General features: G+C 45.2%; 1 protein-coding gene across 2 annotated transcripts in view; it reads right to left on the bottom strand.

Moving 5' to 3' along the window:
* Nucleotides 1-808: 808 nt before the first annotated feature.
* MTMR2 (myotubularin related protein 2) overlaps nucleotides 809-20,178 on the bottom strand; it is a 62,166-nt gene continuing 42,796 nt past the window's right edge. For both annotated transcript variants that reach the window (XM_054269683.1, XM_054269682.1), the window contains 10 exons: nucleotides 19,969-20,070; nucleotides 19,194-19,277; nucleotides 12,264-12,413; nucleotides 11,283-11,471; nucleotides 9,051-9,236; nucleotides 7,991-8,197; nucleotides 6,343-6,435; nucleotides 4,871-4,984; nucleotides 3,285-3,461; nucleotides 809-2,300 (listed from right to left, as the gene is read on the bottom strand). In XM_054269683.1, coding sequence (XP_054125658.1) covers nucleotides 2,139-2,300; nucleotides 3,285-3,461; nucleotides 4,871-4,984; nucleotides 6,343-6,435; nucleotides 7,991-8,197; nucleotides 9,051-9,236; nucleotides 11,283-11,471; nucleotides 12,264-12,413; nucleotides 19,194-19,277; nucleotides 19,969-20,070 — 1,464 coding nt within the window. In that variant the 3' untranslated portion in view covers nucleotides 809-2,138. The remainder of the gene's footprint in view (nucleotides 2,301-3,284; nucleotides 3,462-4,870; nucleotides 4,985-6,342; nucleotides 6,436-7,990; nucleotides 8,198-9,050; nucleotides 9,237-11,282; nucleotides 11,472-12,263; nucleotides 12,414-19,193; nucleotides 19,278-19,968; nucleotides 20,071-20,178) is intronic.

The following is a 20,178-nucleotide window of genomic DNA, read 5'->3' as shown; positions in this document are numbered from 1 at the left end:
GCACTGGTCTAGTGGAATGTGTCTCTGCCAATCAGGGGGGTTGGAACTGGATGATCTTTGATGGTGCTTTCCAACTCAAACCGTTCTGTGACTCTGTTTTTATAATGCTGACAGCTAAGTGCTGGTCTGTACAGGGTAAATGAAACTTGTCCAAAGATGAATCTTGGTTTTCTGTCATTCTAGGCCTCAGAGTTTGAATATTAACAACTTGAAAGACCCTCTGCAGGCGAATGAGAGAGGTTTGGATTTCACACACTGAACTTGCAGTGCTATTTATTTCATGTCTGCATGTCTTGCAAGTCCTTTGAAAAACCACATAGTTGAAAACAAGAGCACAGGAACTTCATCCATTTTTCTGTTTTTATTAGCGTTAAGGAAACCAAACAGCCTTCATCAAGAAACAAAATATACACACATAGTCAATTTGCTAATACAGAATAATGCTTTAAACCATCTTATATAGTGATTGTAGGTAAGAGCAGACCTGCCCTCACAGCAAATGAGGAAGTGTTTTGTGTGGATTCTTTACAGTTTTGAACCATTCTGTGACAGGCCACCCCTTAACAGCCATGGTGATGCTGTGCAGCCTGTTACTCACCCTGTCACCAGGTGGCCCTGGATTTCTCTGTAAGCACGGAGTGGTCGGAGTGGTGATTGCAGCAGTAGAGCAGGCAGAACTGGAGACTGCAGGAGGAAGTGACTGCTAACTGCCTTGGAAGGAATGTGGCTTTTGAAAGGCCATTTCTTAGGTGGGAATAGGCCTGCTCTTATGCTCCCCCCAAAAATCCCTCTCTAGTGGAATAGCAGCTGACAGGTATATTAAGCAGGTGACCAGTCTGGGATCCAATCCTAAAAGAGCAACACAGGAACCCACACCAAGCAGTACTTCTGCTCCTCAGCAGAGGGGGAGAAGCAGCCTTGCACATACTGAACTGCCTTTGCTCCAAGAGCCCTCCTCTGCAACCCTGTGCTTACCTGTTTGGAAGAGCAAAGGGGCAGTCATGGTTTCACCAAGTATGTGTTGTATCCCCTACAGTAAATTTTTGTATTAAAATTCAATTTCAGCTTGAGTTTAGTTGAGTGACACCAATTCTTGAAGCAGACTATGAGGAAAAAGGTAGGGTTTAGAAAATGGCTAAGCTGTTCAGTCTGCCAGAAAAACCTAAAGCAGCAGTTGCAATGCAGGCAGAAAGGCGTCTTTGGTTGATGCACAGTTGCTTCCATTAGTTAGCAGAAAGCTGAAATACCATAAGTACACCACAATAACCCTGCACAGAAGCATTAAAATTGCTGATTATGCTTACCCAAGCAAATGTAGTGGCTGATTCCAGCAGTTCACATGTGCCCCTTGGTATTCCATTACCTTTCCCCCTGATGACTGTGAGGCACTGGAGGCCAGAGGAGCTGTGGGAAGGCAGGGGAGCCCACTCTGCTCCCCCTCTGAAATACAGGTCCTTAAGTTGCATCCTGGCACACCCACTGTAAACCATAAGTGAGATTCTGAAGTTGCAGAGATGGAAGTAAACACTGTCCCACAAAATCATGTCCTATATTGTTATTCCTCTACCGCAGTGTTTTATTGGGAGAAGCTGCCCTTTCTTTAAATAAGGCATCATTTGCATGGCTTCCTATGACCTAGGTTGAGGTGAAGGGAATGACTTGTTTCAGACACTGCTGTTGCTTCTTTCCAGGCGTGCTGGCAAACGCCCTCATTGACTCTGCTGTGCAGGAGGGTGTGTGATGGCACAGCTGCATCTGAGGCTCCAATACAAAGTCAGGTTTGGCCTTTCAAACTTCTGAGCAGACGTTTTTCCTCCACAGTACTTCATGCTCGTGTACAGACTCTTTCAAGCCAAGTGATTTCCAGCACATCAGTGAACAAAGAGCAAGCTCCAGGCTTCTTGCAGGTGGCAAGTGCAATATAAGCTAGCCACTGAGAAGGGTAATTGCATAGGGGGTCTTGTCTGTGTTGGTTTTTGCTTTAAGCTTTCTCTAGTGCTACAGTACTAATAAATTACCCTGGAGAGAAATAAATAAATAAGTTGGCATCTCCCAGGCACCACGTTGGAAATCCAGGAGGTTTCAGAAAAGCTGCCCCCCACGGTCCTGGGAAGGTAGTCAGCAAGAACAAGTCCCTGTTATACAACTGTCTGTACGGGAGCGACGCACTGCGCGGGAGAGCCGGCGCGCTCCGAGGATGAGGTGGAACGGTTGGTGATCTCTCTCTGCAGCTCCTCCACTTTCTTCTGCAGCTCAGCCCGCTTGGCCAGAAGCTCCTTGTAGCGATTGTGAACCGGTTCCTGCAAGGAAATGTGTGGCTGAGCACTGGCAGGTGAGCGTGGAAGAGGGAGGCTGAAGCACAAAGCTGCTGCTGACCTTACAGACAGCGATGGGGGAAGGAGGCAGATGAGTGTCATCAGTCTCCAGCCCACAGGTACCTAAATGCTTGCTCTGGCTCCTGGCTGCTCATTTGGCTCCAATATGCACAGTGCAATGGTGGCTAAACAAAACAGTCTGTATGTATTTTGAAAGATGACAGTTGCTAGACTCTGATCTCTGACATTTCCGGGGGGCACTGGCCATGGCATCTCAGCCTGGACATAATTTCAGTGGCTTGGGAGGAAAAAACCCAGCCAGATTCTTCTAAATATTTTCACATAGTTCTGACTGTCGAACAGTCAGTACTGCAAAGTGTTTGCTGGGTTCCTGTCTTTAACGCTGCAGATCTGCAAAACTGCTACCTGCAGACAGGCACTGAAGCAATTGGGATTTTTTGTCCCTTTCTACTAAAAAGTGATGTCAGCATTCAGGGTCTTGCTCAGACTGCTAGTCTGAGGTGCCTGCCCTGGGCAAGCCAGCTTCCCTGCTGGTCACCTTCCCTGCTGGCTGGGGTCCCTCAGGCAGCCAGAGCAAGCAACAGGTTCCCATCACCAGTAATTTAAATACAGCCCCAAAATTCCTATATAGAACCCCACATTCAGAGAAGTCTTAGGGGTTTTAAGATCTTTTGTAAAGAGAACTCAGATAATTTTTCCCACATTCTAAGTAAGAAATCTCCCAGATTGCTGAGAATCTTCCGCTCCTGCAGATTTCACAAGGTGGTGATGTCCAGCTGGGCACCTGCATTAGGCAGCTCAAGGTGGTGCTTGCTCTTGCTGGCATTTGAATTTAGGTGTTTGTTTTCAGATTTAAGCATAAGTTTGTACATTACCTGAAGCTCTTGACCTCCAAAGAAGCAGTACTGGCACTAGCAGAGAGGGAAGCAGGAGCGGGAAGAGGCGTACCTGAGGCTTCATCCTGGGGTTCCAGCGGATGTAGTAGCCGACCCACAGCTCGAGGTGGCGCATGCTGGCCACGGGATACAGGACATGGTTGGAGTAGCTCACGTACAAGGGGTTAGTAAAGTCTTCCAGTTGGCTGTTGATGTAAGACCAAAGTGATACAGTCTTTTTTGGAAGGCTCTGTAAGGGAAGGGGGTGGAGGAGGCTTTATTTCCTGTACAAATCCCAGCTATCTACAAACTGTAGCAGCATAGACATATGCCTGTCATTAATATGGAGCTGGCTGTTTTTTGTAGCTTTAAAAAAACAACCCCAAAACTGTTCTTTTGATGTGGTTATTGTACTCAGAGCACATGGATGCAGGCAGGCACACATGCCCTGGCACGGAACAACCCCTCTGACCCACCCAGCTGTCAACACAGATCAGGAATCACCACTGCTACAGCGAGGGGACACTGGCATGTGAACTCCTGGTGCTTTAGTTAAACTTCACTTCTCTGAAGTGCTCCTGGAGGACTTGCTGGAGTATTTAATTGCAAAGGAAAAAAAGAAAACATTTGACTTAGGCCCTGATCTAGTGGAATAATTATGCCTGTGAATACTCCCACTGAAACCAGTGCTGAAGTACTTTCTAGATTAAGTACTTCACTAGGCTGAGGCCTTTAAAAAAAAAACAAAACTCATGTGCAAACAGCATGCAGATTTTATTTCCTTGAAATGACAATTATTGAATCACTGTGGACTCCAGAGAAACAGGGACACTGATTTCACTACAGTACAATGCTATCACTGTTATTTTCCATCTAGTTTTTATGATTCTTTTTAACTGATTTTCTATCACGTGTAATCACATCAGGTCCACACAGCACTGCCATCATGTACCTCCTTGCTGTTAGGCTGCAGCCTTTGGTGACAGAATGCTTCATCTTTAGGTAGGTGAGACAGAATGAGTGCCACTGTTTTCCTCCTAATTCCAGACTGGGTCTGGATGAACACTTCTCTACGCTCCTCCCTGGGCAAACAAACCTTGGCCAGACTGCAGGGCAGAGCTGGCTTGTGGCAGGACAGAGAGGCATGTCCTTAATAATAGTAGGAGAGTTGTCCTCTCCTGGGAAGATGCAAGCACAGCAAGAACGCACATACAGACCAGTTACTTGCTGTAACCTCTGTGTGCAGAATGACAGCACACACTAGCTAGTTAAAAGCACCCTAAAGGGATCACCTCAAGACAAGGCATGACAAAAAAGCACCAGTTCCCACAGAGAAGGTCACAGTAAACTGAAGTCCAAAGCAAAGCTGCATTTCCACTGCCTGGGAGTACCAGGAGCTATTCAACCACTAGTGACTAACTGGAAGTAGACCGCGTGTCCAGAAAGGAGATGGTGCTCCTCTGAAACATGAAGCCTCCAAGAGACAGCAGTTTATGCAAAGAGGAAAATCCCCCAAGTCCCAGCTATTGAGAAGGGGGCTTGGCATTTCCAGCCTCACATCTACAACTATCTCTGAGTGAGGAACCAGCTTCTGTAGCAATATCTGGCCAGCTAAAGCAATCAGGAACAGGCTTTTATCTCGGGGAGAAGCTGTCTTACCTCCTTCACTCTCTGCTGCTCACTGCTGCACAGGAAGGTCCCAAACAAACAGCTGTACAGATGATCCAGGATGGTGATCAGGAAGTACTCATTGAACTCAAATGCTGTAGGAAACTTTAGACAGAAATAGAAAATTACTTTAGGTTTTAAAACAGGAAAACAAACTTTCTCTCATGCTGTGGTCTTGGTAAGGAGTTGGCTTCTTGATTTGTAGAACAGGATCTGTCCCCGTTCCCTGCCTGGCTGGATATTCAGGGTCATATTTGCTCCTTCCAGGAGCAAGAGTTTCCCTCTTGGAAAGCTGCTTTGCATGTTCAGAAGAATTTTGAGCAAAAGCCAGAGGTCTGACGGGTTGGAGCATTGTGTTTATGTACACTCAGTGCTGCTTAAAACTGAAGCTTGCTCTGCTATGCCTGTCCCTCATGACAAGCCATGCAGCCTGACTGTGAACAAAAGGCACACGTGAAATAAATACATTCAAAAAATGGAAATTTCCCAGGGCCAAATGGAAATAACCTGGGTGCCCAACACAGCACTTCCCAGAGGAACAGCAGGGAGGCACCTGGTGACAGAGGTCAGCAGGAGCAGAAGGTCTATGGGCACAGGCCATGTTTGTTGCTGAGTTCTGTGCAGAATCAATCTGACCTGAGACAGGGACAACTGAAGCTCCTCAGAGGGCCAATAAGAATAAATGCAGTGAACTGCAAAGACATGCAGGGGTGATGGGAGAGGAGAGCAGGAGGCCTTCCTCCCTCACAACCACACTCCTCTTCCCAGGCTGCCCCAGTTGTGACATCCTGACCTCATCAGCTGCAAGTCAGGATGCCCAGCTGTAGAAGCAATCCAAGGAGACCACAATGAAAGTGACTTTTGATGATGGTAAAGCCTGCATCGATGTGGTACAGTGCCATATGCAGTGGCATCCTTTTCTTCCATATATAGTGCCATCCTTCTCTTCCACTCCTCCTGGTTTAACCCAGGGTGAGCCCAGCTTTTTTTCAATGAATTGCCTGATCATAGCTGACTTTTGTGTCACAGAAGATCAAAAAAAATCTTCCAGGTTCCATGTGCCTGGGGAAAAATCTCACAGACACAGGGGATCTCTCCTGGATTGTACCTTTGCCATGCCAGGTCTGAAGTGAGGCACTCACCTCTGCACCTGACATTATGAATTGGGAGCAGTACATTTGCCTTCAGAAGAAGTTAAAATGGAACATGTTACAGGATCAGCTTGAGCAGGGGCAACAGGGATCTGTTACACCCACTGTGCTAGGGACTTGCATTAGCAAGTGCTTTCTCTGTGCTAAACAGACTCCCAAAAAGCCTGCTGCCACAATCGAAGCAACAGTACAAGCCCAGGAAGGAGAGCCTGCACAGGTCAGTTTGGAAACCATTCCAGTGTCCAGACACCAGATAATGTGTTGGTGCACTGTGCATGGCTCTGAGGACACGGGTGCCACCCAGCAGTGTACCTGTCTCGTCATTTGCCAGACGCAGTCGATGAACTGCAGGAAGACGGGAGAGCGATCCGCGTCCGCGTGGTTCTTGTCCCCGTGGCCGACCCTCTGAAACAGCAGGACAAAGAACACGAGTCACACAGGGCTTCGTGGGGCCTGCTCTCAGTCACCTAAACCTTTACCAACAGCTTTAAAAAACTTCAAGTGAGTCCTGATACTGCTTTGTCCATATCAGTGGGTGAAGGAGTAAAGGACAGCTACTCTCTTTGTCTTTGAAGTGAAAATTCTTTATGGGGATATTTTCATGCTAAGTTAAAACAAGAGTTGTTTGAGTAGAGGCTCCAGATGCTATGCTGGCACTGATTTCAGTTAATAGCTAAAGTTCAGAAGGAAGAAAAATGAGAATGCTTTTTGCTTCAGTTGCAGCTGTTGTCCTGGCTACTTCAGTAGTGGAGGGTGCTGGATGCAAACACTACCTACAGGCACGGCATGCGGCGATACCCGTCACGCAACACCTCGCGGCTTCCAAGAGCTGTACAAACACCAGCCCAGCCCATCTCCTGCCACCTCCAGAGAGGCAGCAATGACAGCACTCCCAGAGGCAGCCTCCAGCCCTGACCGTGCTATGTGGCCAACACATGTGAGGCACGACTCCTCAGAACTAGCACAGTACTCGTTAATGATTACATATTACCTGGGAGCCCAAGTACTGCACAAAGATAGAACAAGAACCTGTAAGTAACAGAGATCCCTAAAACTGTTCTCCCCTCACCAAAGGAAATTGCTGTTGGTATCTACCTTGCCTAGACAGTGAAGAAGCTAAAACACTCATTGCTCAAATACCAGATAACAAGTTTTGCTGCAGCAGAACCTCAGTCACATTCGTGCCTCAGTTTCCCCACCTTCCTCAGAGCATTTGACAGTGCAGCCCACCACTGCAAGTGCTGCACACAGACTTTGTTCTAGCCCTTGCAAAATTAACAACCACTAGAGAACAGCTACGAGCAAAACACAATGGGAACAAGACTGAAAGGATACTACTGAAAGGCTCTCTCAATTCCCATTAGAGCAAACCATAACAAACTGCTGTGTCACAAGCCCACAAAGCTGCCTCTCTGCCAACTGCTAGGGCACAACCACAAACTACTCTTGGTCCAGGCTCAAGCTGCTGCTCTTTCACCTAAATAATTAGAAGCCTCTCCAAAAATAAAATGTGCTTGAAGAAAATGTGAGGTCAAGGCTATAAACAAATTCCCAAACCTCTTCAATACAAAAGTATTTCTTAGATGATGGTGCCCAAGTACCCTGAGAAAATGGACTGAAGTGGAAATAAAGACAAAAAATGCCCAGTGGTCTCTGCCAGCAGAAATGCCAGCACTGAACCCAAAGCACACTGCTAGTTTAAGCCTAAGCATGGGAACATGACATTATCAGTCAGACACCTGAGACATTTAAATACCACCTGTTCCCTGTATCTAACCAATATATCCCAAGGAGGTTAAGAGATGAATGGAATTATAGGTAGAAAACAATAACATCAGCAATCACCTCTCTTCAGTGAGTTCAGCCAGGAAACTTCCCACAGGAAATGTTAAACTCCTCTGAAATCCTTCAAGAGGGACAAGAACTTTCTGTCCCGTGCCCTCCATGGCTAGGGACTCACCAGCTGGAATCTGTGGCCGAAGCTGAGCCACTCCTTCTCCACGAGCACCTCGAAGCCGCGGATGGTGCGGTAGTAGCCGTCGAGCATGAGCAGGGCCAGCGAGGTGAGCTGCGCCGTGCGGTCCCAGCCGTCGCTGCAGTGCACCACCACCGACGTCTTCCCCGACTCCACTTTGTCAGCAATCCGAAGGGCTCCAGCAAGAATGAGCTAGGACAAGGAAAGAAACAAATTACAAAATCTCTTTGGAACAGAAACTAGAAATGAAAAATGGCTAGTGACAGCACAGGACAAACCAAGGGCACCGCTTGCCTCAAGGAGAATGGTAAATTGGTTCCAACAACTTTATAACTAGGATGGCAAAACTGGTGAACACATTTTCTGTCCCAGCAAGGTGACGACACATCTCAAGTGTAGTGTAGGCACAACTGTAGAAGAACCCTTGCATGAAACTCAGTCCTTGGACAAATCAATATTTAAATGCAGGGGTGTGTTGTGTCTGATAGGAAAGGCTATCACCCTGCAGCTGCCCCAGGTGCAGATCTACCCCTGCCTGCATCAGCAGAGCAACAATGTAAGCTGGACATTTTTAGAAAAGAACATTATTTGAAAACCAGCATCTGGAGAAGCCAAAGTATTTTGCCTCCTTATTCTGACTCTGCTTTGATTCCTGAAAGGCTGAGAGGCCCCAAATTCCCAGCATTTGCTTGTCTGGCCCACACAATAATGCCAGGATGTCAAGGAGCTGAGCCAAGAACTTGGAAACTCTGTGACTCCTGAGTTCTAAGCAGAGCTTTCACAGTTACATGTCACCCAGGAACATCCCTCACTTCCAAAACACCATCTTTCAGTATTTCAGCCCCCTCCCTTGTCCCTCTTTTCATCTCCTTAAGATTCCTCACGCCAAGAACCGCAGTTTTAAATGCTTATAAATAGAAAACAAATTATAAGTCTTTACATTAACAAGGAACTGAAAACCCTGGAGCTGACTCTGGATATCTTTCCCAGACTGGTAAGGACTTGTGGTTGCTCAGCCACGTGCAGGGGATGCAGACATGCATACCTTGATATGCTCCAGCCAGTGAGTGGACTCTAAATTAGACAGCCAATGAGTCTCCTCGATATTGGGATACACAATTTCTTTCAGTTTTCTCAGCGACTCTCTCATAACATGAATGTTGTGAATGTCCAGGAACACTAATTCTGCATTCTGATAGGCATCCTCACTCTCATAGCCCCCTCCTTTAGCCTGAAGAACAAAATTCACATACAAATCATTAGGAAAACCATATTTTGTACTTTATCCCAGTCATTTGTCCTGAGCAAATAGCAGCTGACAAAATACTACAGTGGCTGGGCTATCTAAAGCAGGCAAAAACCATTGGCTTTATCTTACAGCTGGGAGCAAACATGTACAGGCACACACTTTGTGTCTCTCTTCTGCAATACCTAATGAATGCTGTAATTTTTACCAAAGAATATCACATTACAAGCCTTCTTTTCCTCTGTAATTATAATTTATCCTCATTCAAGCTGTTAACTCATTACATTCGCTAATCTATCATTTAAAAATTTACCATACTATTACAGAGGAGGATAACCCACACACTAATTGCCTTCCCTATGTAGTGGGAAAGGCAGATTAAAAAAAAAAAAAAAAAGATCTTTACTGCAACAAAGCAGCTCCACCATTAAAACAAAGCTTAAAGTGATGGCATGGAACACAATTTTTAGAAGGGTAGAATGATGGACCCTGGGAACTACTGAAATGTCAGCCTCACCTCTGTGCCTGGCAGGATCATGGAACAGATCCTTCTAGAAGATATGCTAGGGCATGTGGAGGACAGGGAGGTGATTCAGGATAGCCAGCACAGCTTCACCAAGGGCAAATCCTGCCTGAGCAGCCCAGTGGCCTTCATGATGGAGAGACTTCAGCAGCGGACAAGGGAAGGGCTACGGGTGTCATCTACCTGGACTTCTGTAAAGCCACAGCTCCCCACAACATCCTTCTTTCTAGACTGGAGATAATGGACAGACAGTCTGATGGATGAGAAATTGGATAATCACATCCAGAGGGTAGTGGCCAATTGCTCAATGCCCAGGCAGTGACAAGTGGCATCCCTGAGGAGTCTGAACTGGGACTAGAGCTCTTTAATATCTTCATCAGTGACACAAACAAAAAGATCAAGTGCACTCTCATCAGGTGTGCAGATGACACCCAGCTGAGTGGTACAGGAGCTGACACTCCTGAAGGATGGGGTGCCATCCAGAGGGACCTGGACAAGCTCAGGAAGTGGGTCCATGGGAACCCCATGAAGTTTAACAAGATCAAGTGCAAGGTGCTGCACCTGGGGTAACCCCTTGCATCAGCTCAGGCTGGGGATGAACAGGTCAGAGCAGCCCTGCCCAAAAGGACTGGGGGGTGCTGGTGGCTGAGAGGCTGGACATGACCCAGCCACGGGCACTCCCAGCCCAGAGAGCCAATCCTGTCCTGGGCTGCATCCAAAGCACTGTGGGCAGCAGGGCCAGGGAGGGGATTCTGCCCCTCTGCTCTGCTCTGCTGAGACCCCACCTGCAGGGCTGTGTCCAGCTCTGGGGAACCAGCACAGGAAAGACAAGGTCCTGTTGGATCAAATCCACAAAGATGATCAGAGGTCTGGAGCACGTCTCCTGTGAAGAAAGGCTGAGAAGGGAAGGTCCTGGAGACACCTTATAGCAGCCTTCCAGTACTTAAAAGAAGCTTATAAGAAAGATGGGGATAGATGTTTTAGTTGGGCCTGTTGTGATAGGACAAGGGGTAATGGTTTGAAAGTAATAGAGGATAGATTCAGACTAGATATAAAGAAGAATTTTTTCACAGTAAGGGTGGTAAAACACTGGAGCAGGTTTTCCAGAACAGTGGTAGATGTCTCATTCCTGGAAACATTCAAGGTCAGATTGGACAGGGCTCTGAGCCCTGTTAGAGGAAACAGTCTTTCAACCATGTGAATTGAAAAATGGTGATACACAAGGTCTAGGGTGCTAGAGTCTGACCTCAGTACTACTTCAATTTTTTTTCCTTTCCAATGTCATTTCCCATTGTAAATTAATGTAATGGATCATCAGCAGTCACACTTGATATCTTACAGATACCAGTGAAGGTATAAAAGTCTGTCTAGAGAATCAGATCACTGCATTCAGACTTCTTCTACACTGGTAAACCCTTGTGATCCTTAAGAATAATATGAAATGGTGGTGGGAAATGTGCTCTAAATTATTACATTCCCAGATTTAGACAGAGGAAAAAGTACCCAACCTTATTGGCTACAGCATTCACACTAGGCCTTGCATCAAATATGAAAATTTTATGGGACTGGGCATTGGAATCCATGATGGCTTGAAGGTACTTTTCATCTTCCTTGCTCCGCTTGCCACTCACTCCCACCATGGGCTGGCTGCAGCGCGTGATCGTTGCTTGGCTTTCTGGGTGAATCCATGACAAGACCTTCAGAAACAAATGGGAAATAAATAAAGGAAAAATGGGATTCATTAAACTAATGGAATGAATTACCTGTAATGGCTTGCTCTGGGATTCTCTATCAGGGGAGGTCCAGAAGGCTGGATTTTATTACATCACAACTGAATGAAAGAAAGAACCCTTCTGTCTTTGTTCATTCTGGTGGCATTCCCAAAGTTTGAACAAACAAAAGGTGATCAAATTATTTGAGTCTGACTTTTAAATATGATGCAGACTGTTTTTTCTGGCTGTTGTGTGAGTCAGTATGTGGGCTATGTCTTTATGTTACACCATGTAAAAGTTAAGCACTTTGAGAACAGACTGAATTTCCTATAGACTTGAGGAGTAAACCAGTACCTTTTCAGTTATCTCTGAAATAATCATCATAACAATGTGCTTTGTCTTAATTTCATTAAATAAATGCTCTCATCAAGACTATCACTACGTATTTCTCTGTCCTGAAAGTCAGAGTAGGCCAGACAATTGTAAACAGCCAAACAGGGCTGCCTTGTGTTTCCCAGGAACTGAACTGAGATTTGGTCTGAGCTGCGCTAAATTATCTTATCTTCTAGTTTTGGTTTAGTCTACATCTCTTTCTCAACAGTAGTTTCAGCAGATACTGTTGTTTTCTATGTCCTCAAACACGTTGTTGTCACTTTTATTATCTTCCGACCGTTTATTTGCTCCCTGGAATTGACTCAGCCTGATCTTGGTATTACTTATTGCCCAAAGCTATGTGTAACAAAACCACATCAAAGTGGCTTCTTCTGTCCCACTCACTGGTATGCGTCCTCTGGACCTGAAGGATGCCACTCTCTTTAACTCCTCGTCGGGAATGTTTACAGGCACGGCTAGAATGGCAGGGTACGTATCGCACAGCTCGTAGCGCTCGTTAATCTTGGTCAGCCTCCAGCTCTCATTGGGAATTCCCTAAAGAGGAAAATGCAGCTTAGCAAACGAGTTGCTCTGAGACCTCAGCACAGACAAATCCCCAGACCTGAAATTCAAGGCAACTTTTGTTAATGAAGGTCATTTAGGGCTGGCACCTGGGAATGCATTATCTTGGTAACTTGCATTTCATGTCTCTTCCCAGAGAGGTGGATGTTTTGCTCAAGTCACTGAAGAGCAGGGAAAGTGGGCTTCAGGCAGGGTCACCTATGGCAAAGGAATTGTGGAGGCTACAAATGTAGCAACACAGATGGTCACCCTGAGCCCAACTTTAAGATATCTCCCGGTCTCATTACGGGCTTACAGGAGGGGCAGGAGCAGGACAGAATGGGTGACCAACTCAGTCCCCTCATGGCACTTAGTTCAAATGTGTTGAGTGAAAACTGGGGATACAAAGTGGAGTTACCAGACAGGATGGAGGGAAGGGGGAGAAGGGAGAACAGGCAGTAAAACACCCCAAAAATGAACCTGATTTGGGCTTAGCTCAGTGTATGTGGCACAACCGTGGAAACCTCAAAAAACACCAAAAGCTCAACAATTGTGTGTCTCTGTCTGCATGACTGTATGTGATGTGCAACTCCCATGTTTCCATCACACTAAGCTCTCTGGTTGAACCGAGGACTTGGGCTGGGAGAGCAAGGAATCTCCACACATGGGGAAGCCACTCAACAGCTTCCCAGACAACAATCTCCAAGTAACACCTGAGGCACAATGGGCATGGCCCTGACAACCTGCAGACGTGGTGTGGCTGAAGGTGGGAGAGAACAGACCAACAAGGAGTGGCTGGTGCAGCTGCCTGCAAGGAGAGATTTAAACAGACCCCTACTGCAGCAGGGGTGAGCAGTGACACAAAGCATCTCTGTGGGGAAGACACATCTGCTGCAGCAAACATGGCCAGGCTCTGAAGCACCGAGTGTGTTTTAGGGGAACACCAACTCCTTACACAAAACATGCCTCTGTTCTAATAAACAGTACTCCATTTTAAAGCAGGGTGGTGGGACACTGATCACCACTGTCACAGCTCCCACAGGAAATCAACAGCACATCTAACACGGGTCAGACGAGCTGTGATAATTACAGCTGACCCACACAGACTGCGGCCGGTCTCCCATCCCAGTGGTGAGTCACGCTGCCAAAAGAGGTCATGGTCAGAAATCAGAGGGGAAGCCAGACCTTCTGTCTAGTATCAGTCACACACTCTGCTCTGTGAACCACTGCTGTCCTTTGGCCCTCCCTGGGAAGGCAATGTTACTACAAGGATCACCCCAAAAGCCTGAAGGAAAGCTATTTTTGGCCCAGTCTGAAGCTGGAGAATTGGCAGAACCAGACGTCAAGCAGTGTGTATGCACAGTTCAAGCTTACTGATGGGTAAAACATGCTCAGAGGTCTACCTGCTGTACACAGCAAGGATGGAGTCTGCTGGGCCCACCAGCTCTGCTATCAGCCAGGGAATAGCTAGATTATTGCCAGTCACCAATCTGTTTACTACCTGGAAGTGGACTAATGGCTAATTAGTTCTCAGTCCTGTCCTAAGAAGCACATGATCCATAAGGAATTCCTGAAAATTTCACCTCCCCCAAATCTGAATGAAAATTACACTGTCAGCACAGTCCTGGCAAGAAAAATGGGAGCTAACAAGCAGCTACACAAAAGAAAGGCTCCTTTTCATTTTACCCAGCAGCTCTACCAATGCCTTTGGAGAAGACCAAGGAGCGGGCACTGGAAAGCACCTCCTTCACAGAGTGGCTTCAGAACATACTGCTTGGGCCAGAACTGAGCTCTAAAGCTCCCCAAAACTCTAGGTCTTTCAGCTGCCACACTGACAAATTTGAAGGAAATCTTTTCTCTTCAATAGCCCAGACCTGAAAAGTCCATGATGAGCTCCCAAAGAAAGAAAAGATGCCGTGTGTCAGCATTCAAATTTCTTGTGCCTCGTGGGGAATGTCTGCTTTTCCCTGGCCCAGGAACCTTGAATCACAGCACCATCCAGAACACTTCGGATTCAGATCGTGACTTTCTCTAAGGACTGGAAGCTAACAGAAATAAGCCAAGTGGGCTAGAAGAGAAGCTGAATTTGCATCTTCCCTGGATGTTTGCCATAATGCAGTGTAGCTTCTGCATTTATTCGTGCTCCTTCAGATTTGCCCTTTCTCCAGCTGGAATCAATAGAAAAAGTTAAACGTAATATAAGGCACACTGGTATTTCCTCATCTGAGAAGCATTTCACTGCTTCCCGGTAAGTTGTAAGCACCCAAAAGCCCACTACGAAACAAAACTGTTACAGATGTAACTCAATTGGCCTCTGCAGGGTAAGGAGTGGCTCGGGATGCTACCTGCCCGTGCACCTGCAGGAGGAACTCGGGCATGCCTCCCTAGAAGCAGGCTGCGATCATCCTGAAGCTGCCAGGGCACATGGCATGTCCACATTAGTGACCAGATACTTCTGCATGGGTCTGTCTTCTTCAGGTAAATTAATGCTGCTAGCAGCCCCTGATTCTAGGGGAATGCGTATGTCTGGTGGCTGCCAGAGGGCAAACTAAGGAAGGCAGCAAAGCCACATGTACAGTCATAAATTAAAAATACCCATGACCATTCTCACTGAGCCCAGGTGAACCAACACACCTCACATCTGTACTAATAAACTCATTTATCCTCCAAACAGGATATTTTGTCCAAAAAGCCACTAGTGATCCTTAACTTGCACCACAGGACCTTTGTGCATGGCTGAAGATGCTCAAACACACTCACTCAAAAGATGGATAGTAACAGCCTGGTCTGTAGCTATGCCTGAAGCCTGCCCCTGTGCTTGGGAACACTCCTTACAGCTGTATCATCTAACCATAGAGACACAGCCTTTGTGTCCTCCACACACACAAACTAGGCTTGGTTTCCCTCTAGGTAAGACCTTCATGCCTTACTGTAATGACTTGGATTTGGTTATGACTTGATCTACACTTGATGCTGCAGAAGATTTGTTTGCAGGAAAAAACTGTTGAAGCCACAGTTTTTTAAATCCAGCACAGCACCGACATCACCACCTTGCAAACCACATGGTTAAGGTTAAGCACAAGAGGATCCTCCACTGACAGGAAAAAAAAAATTCCTTGCTGTAGTTACACGCAGTCACACCTCTCTACGGAGAGAGAATCCATCTCTCTGTGGATCTCAGAGATCCACTCTCAGCTTATACATGTAAGTGCACCTTGATCTGCAGCAGGCAGCACAGGATGCAGCTGCAGAGCCAAACTGGTCCCTCTGCCATTTACTGAGCCCAGGCTGTGCCCACTCAGCCCCAGAGAGCTGGGATCTGTTCGGCAGCAGAGACATATACAGCATAAGCAGGACCTCAGTTAAACCACGGGACATTTAACACTCAATCCTCATTTTGCTCCCCAAGTTACACCCAACAATCCTCTGGAGGATGATGTTACCAAGCTCTACCTTTCCCACTCTGCATGTATACTAATGCTGGGCACCTCTTTAATCCCCAAAACAGGTCAGTTCTTCTGAGATATTAGTTTCTACATGTTTTCTCCACAAGCAGCAACCACAGCCCTACTCTGTGGCTCCCCAGTAGATATGACCAGAGCAAAGGATATTAGACAAGAATGACTTTTGTAGGGAAACATCACACAACTTCACAACCTCTTGTAATATTTTCCAAATGCTCCCCACCTTATTAAGGAAAATAAAGCTTTAAGTTACTCCAAAGGCATCTTAAGGACTTTTGGTTTCAAGTGAGTCTTATTCACTTTGCAATTCTGTTTTATATTCTGCCAGCCCATGTGTAATAAAAATCAGGGAGCAATTTCAGTTTTAAATTTCATTTGCCACATGTGATTCCATTTACCAACTAAATCTCAAACCTCTCTGAGTTCCTTTTGTTCTCTACAGGTTGTTTATTACTCCCCATAGTTTTACACAATCACAGATTTTTAATAAGTTACATATTTCCATCCTTCCCAAGAATGCTAACGGGGAAGTTAGGGGTTTACTGAGTATCTTTCCTAATTGCTACAATTGCTATGATCTCAACATATTTCTATTAATTTTAATAAAAATTGTAATAAATAAACAATAGCACCCTCAAACTTGACATGTCTACCAGTGTGGACATAGAAATTACCATGGATCCTGGTCTAAAAGTCTTTTCTGGATGCCTGGTAGTTGGAGTGTACTTTTGCTCCACTCCCCTCCCCACATGTCCCTGCTCCCACAGGGAAAAGACTGACCTGGCCTAAGATACAGCAAGTTAATGCCTGGCCATCCTGCTGAGCTGCTGATGCCCTAGGCCAGCCCTTCTCTAACAGTTTCTAAACCAATTCCAGAAGGTCCTGCTGACAGTGCACATGTCCTGCTTTTCTATTTCTGATCACAATTCACAGAGTCAGAGACAGGTAATCCCATTATCTGATTTGATGATGCCAGTTTTGTTTCACTGTTAACGAATCCCTGCTGCCATTTCAAGACATAATCCTGATTTACTGTAGTATTTGTTATTGCTTTAGCAGAACCTGGTTGGATTGAGAAAAAAGGCTATGACACTCACACAGATAAATTGAACATCCATAGTTACAAACACTGGAATTAAATAAACAGACTGAAATACCTAAAAGTTTTGGAGTGGACTTAAAGCATCGTGCTGCAGGACCTAAATCAATCCAACAAAAGGGATGAAATTCTCCTCCTGGCCAGATCACAACATAAACATCTACTGCAGTATGGCTTGCTTCTTCTTCAGCAGCTGGTGTTGGTCACTTTTGAAGATAAGGAACTGGAGCAGATGGATTGTGTGATCTGGAATGGTAGTGACTGTGGACCATCATGGGTAAAACTCAGAAGGGCTGTGGCTGCAAAAAATCCTGCTTAGAATTTGCTTTTGCAGTTAACACTGTAAGGAAATGACCACGGGCTTCGGCACTTGGACGCTGGTTTCTTGACATAGAAACACTCAGGCAAGTTTGTTCTTCCCACTCACAAAAAATTAAACAACAAAGAAGCAGGCCACAGCAGAAGTACACACTGCAGCAGTGCCTCAGCTGTGTCACATCTTACACCCATTTCTTTCCAGAAAGGCCACGAAGAGCTGCAAATCACAGGTATGCAAACACATGTATTCTTTCACCATGTCACCAAATTCCTGACAAATTTAAGGTGCACCAAATCACAATATGGTGATTTGTTGCACCTTAAAAAAAAAAACTAATATGGACAGAAAAAAAACTAATATGGACAGAAGAGCTTCTATCATAAAAACTGACATGCCAGGAATTAGAAAGTGGAATAATCTACATTGAAATTATCTAATTTCCTCTTTCCAGGTGTTGTAAAAATGTCTTTTGTACTTCACCTGTTTTGACTGATGCTTGGCTGAGTGAATGCTGAGCTTTCCAGGGGAAATTATTTTGATAGCACAGGTATTCTTTTAGTTGTTACTCCAAAATTTTCAGCCCTACAAAGAAGTGTCTTGCTCAAATAGCTTGGGCTGCAAATCCTTCTCTACAAGCAAATCTTCCCATAAAATAACTACCAAGAAGGAGCTAAAGTCTAAACAAAGCAATAATTGCTGCATTATCTGATCTTATGTTCAAGTTGACCTTAGTCAAAAAGTGATTACAAACGATTGGAGTTTGTCTTGACCAGGATTTTAGATTGTGGCATCTCATTGCAAAATACACTCCTTTGCACTGAAGGCAGCATTCAGTAGGATACAGTAAGATACATCTCACTTCCCATTAGCAGTCTAGAAGCCAGCAATCTATCTTAGGCAGCTATTTTAGGAGAGAACAAATCACCCCCAACAGCGAAGCACTCTCTCCCATCTGTTAATGACAGGCCTCGATAACCAATTTAGAAGGCATGCCCAGCTTTTAGAAGGCTAGAACTAGAAAAATGAATCCTCAGATTTTGGATTCCAGGAATCAGATGAATAACTAGGCTGGGACAGAGGTCTGGTTTTGTTTGATTTGATTTTTAAGAAATGGTTTAACATTTCTTAATTTTACAATAGAAAAGTGGTTTTATCCTGAGGGATCTGGAGGAGACAGAAGCTTATTGTATCCAGGGCAAACGTGCCACCAAATCATGCTCGTTTTTCTACTTGAGAATTTTATGACAGGAGTGATTTCATTATAAAAAATCAAAATTCACCCATCTTTTACTCCAAAGAGGACTACTCAAATTTTCAGCACAGTATTCCTAATCCACAGCCTGTCACTACATAATCATTAACACCTTTGATCCGTCTACTCTGGACACACTAAACTGTAAATAACAGTACTCTCTAGGCTGATCCCTATGCTGAGAAGGGATGCCTTGCCCATGCCTAAGATAGTGAAGGCATTCCACACCTAATTTTTTTCCTCCCAAGTTGCAGTTTCAGACAGGAAAAGAATTAAAACCAATACAAGCAAGCACTGAGATGTGAAACTCAACAATGGGATGCATGTACCTGGAACATGCACCCTCCATTCCCCACTGCCAGCAGTACCTGATCACCAAGCCAGAGCATTAGTGCTTTCTAGTAGAGCCTGAAGTCAGCTCTCTGCCACCTGAGCTGATGTCCAGCAGTGGATGCCTCTATCTCTAAAGCTGTACTGTTCTCAACAAGCACTGCAGTGTGAAAAACAACGTCCCAACCAAGCCTGCACAGCATTTTTCAGCAGAATCAGTCTCTGCTCCATGTAACCTGTCATTTTATCACTGCACAGACCCTTGTTTCTGAAGAGTAGAGGATGAGGAAGGATGTGGCACAATACCCACCTGTCTTCTGTACTCCCAAGTTGGGTCATACACTTTCCATCCATTTTCTGGGAAAACCTCTTTGTACTCAAAGGCAAAAAGTGGCTGAAAGAAAGAAAATTTACCTTTAAGAGCCCACTCAGAGCCCATTTATACAATGTTTGATATCTCAAATAGTAATTCATGACTGACCCTTCTTTTTCCCCACCATCACTTTTCTTTCAGGGTTTTATAAAAAAGATTAACACTCTCACTGTAGCAGGTCATTAGTACAACAATATACCTTCCAATATGTCCCTGATCTTGCTTGGCTATTAGCTAGTACTTCACAGACAAAAGAAGTTTGTTATTAAGGAGAGAAGATAAAACTACTTAGGCAAGAATGCTCTTACAGATTAACAACCAGAGCCTTTCAACCAGCATTTGAAACAATTGCAGTGTCATAACACTAGAGAACATGGGGACTGCATTCCAGATTTGGGGCACTGCGGTCACCATTAGCTGTGAACCCCCGATGGATGTCACTGTGATTTGAGTACTTTCCCTCTATTTGAGTACTTTCTCTCTGTTACAAGGCTTTATCAGTAGGTCATCCCCCATGCATGAAAGAAGGCACTGTAGTAGATTTTTCCTGTTTCCTATATGATCTAAACTCCTACAGAATTAAGTTTAAAACAGATTTGAAAACCAGCACTTCTCATCCCTCAAAAAATGCTGTATTCAGTAGATGGGACAGAACAAAAGAGCTTACTGCTACTCTGTGTCTTTTGGCAAAAGCTGAAGAGAAAACACTCACCAGATTATTTGAAACTGGAAAAGCATATTTCATTAGGTTCTCAAATATAGATCGTCTAGTTCTCCCCTCAGGCTTATGAGCAAACCGCAAGTTTCGAATATCCTAGGGGAAAAAAGAGGGAAATCATGTTGCAAATTTCTGAAGCACTTCAAAATCCAAGGAAAATCCAAAAGCCAGAATTCAAAATGGGGTCACATGACAATGCTCCCT

This window comes from Melozone crissalis, unplaced genomic scaffold (genome assembly GCF_028551555.1).
Source record: "Melozone crissalis strain CALT ecotype California unplaced genomic scaffold, PUWL_Pcris_2 ptg000008l_1, whole genome shotgun sequence".
Taxonomy (NCBI): Eukaryota; Metazoa; Chordata; class Aves; order Passeriformes; family Passerellidae; genus Melozone; species Melozone crissalis.
The sequence above is the reverse complement of the archived record's forward strand: the minus strand, read 5'-3'. Positions and strand labels throughout refer to the sequence as shown.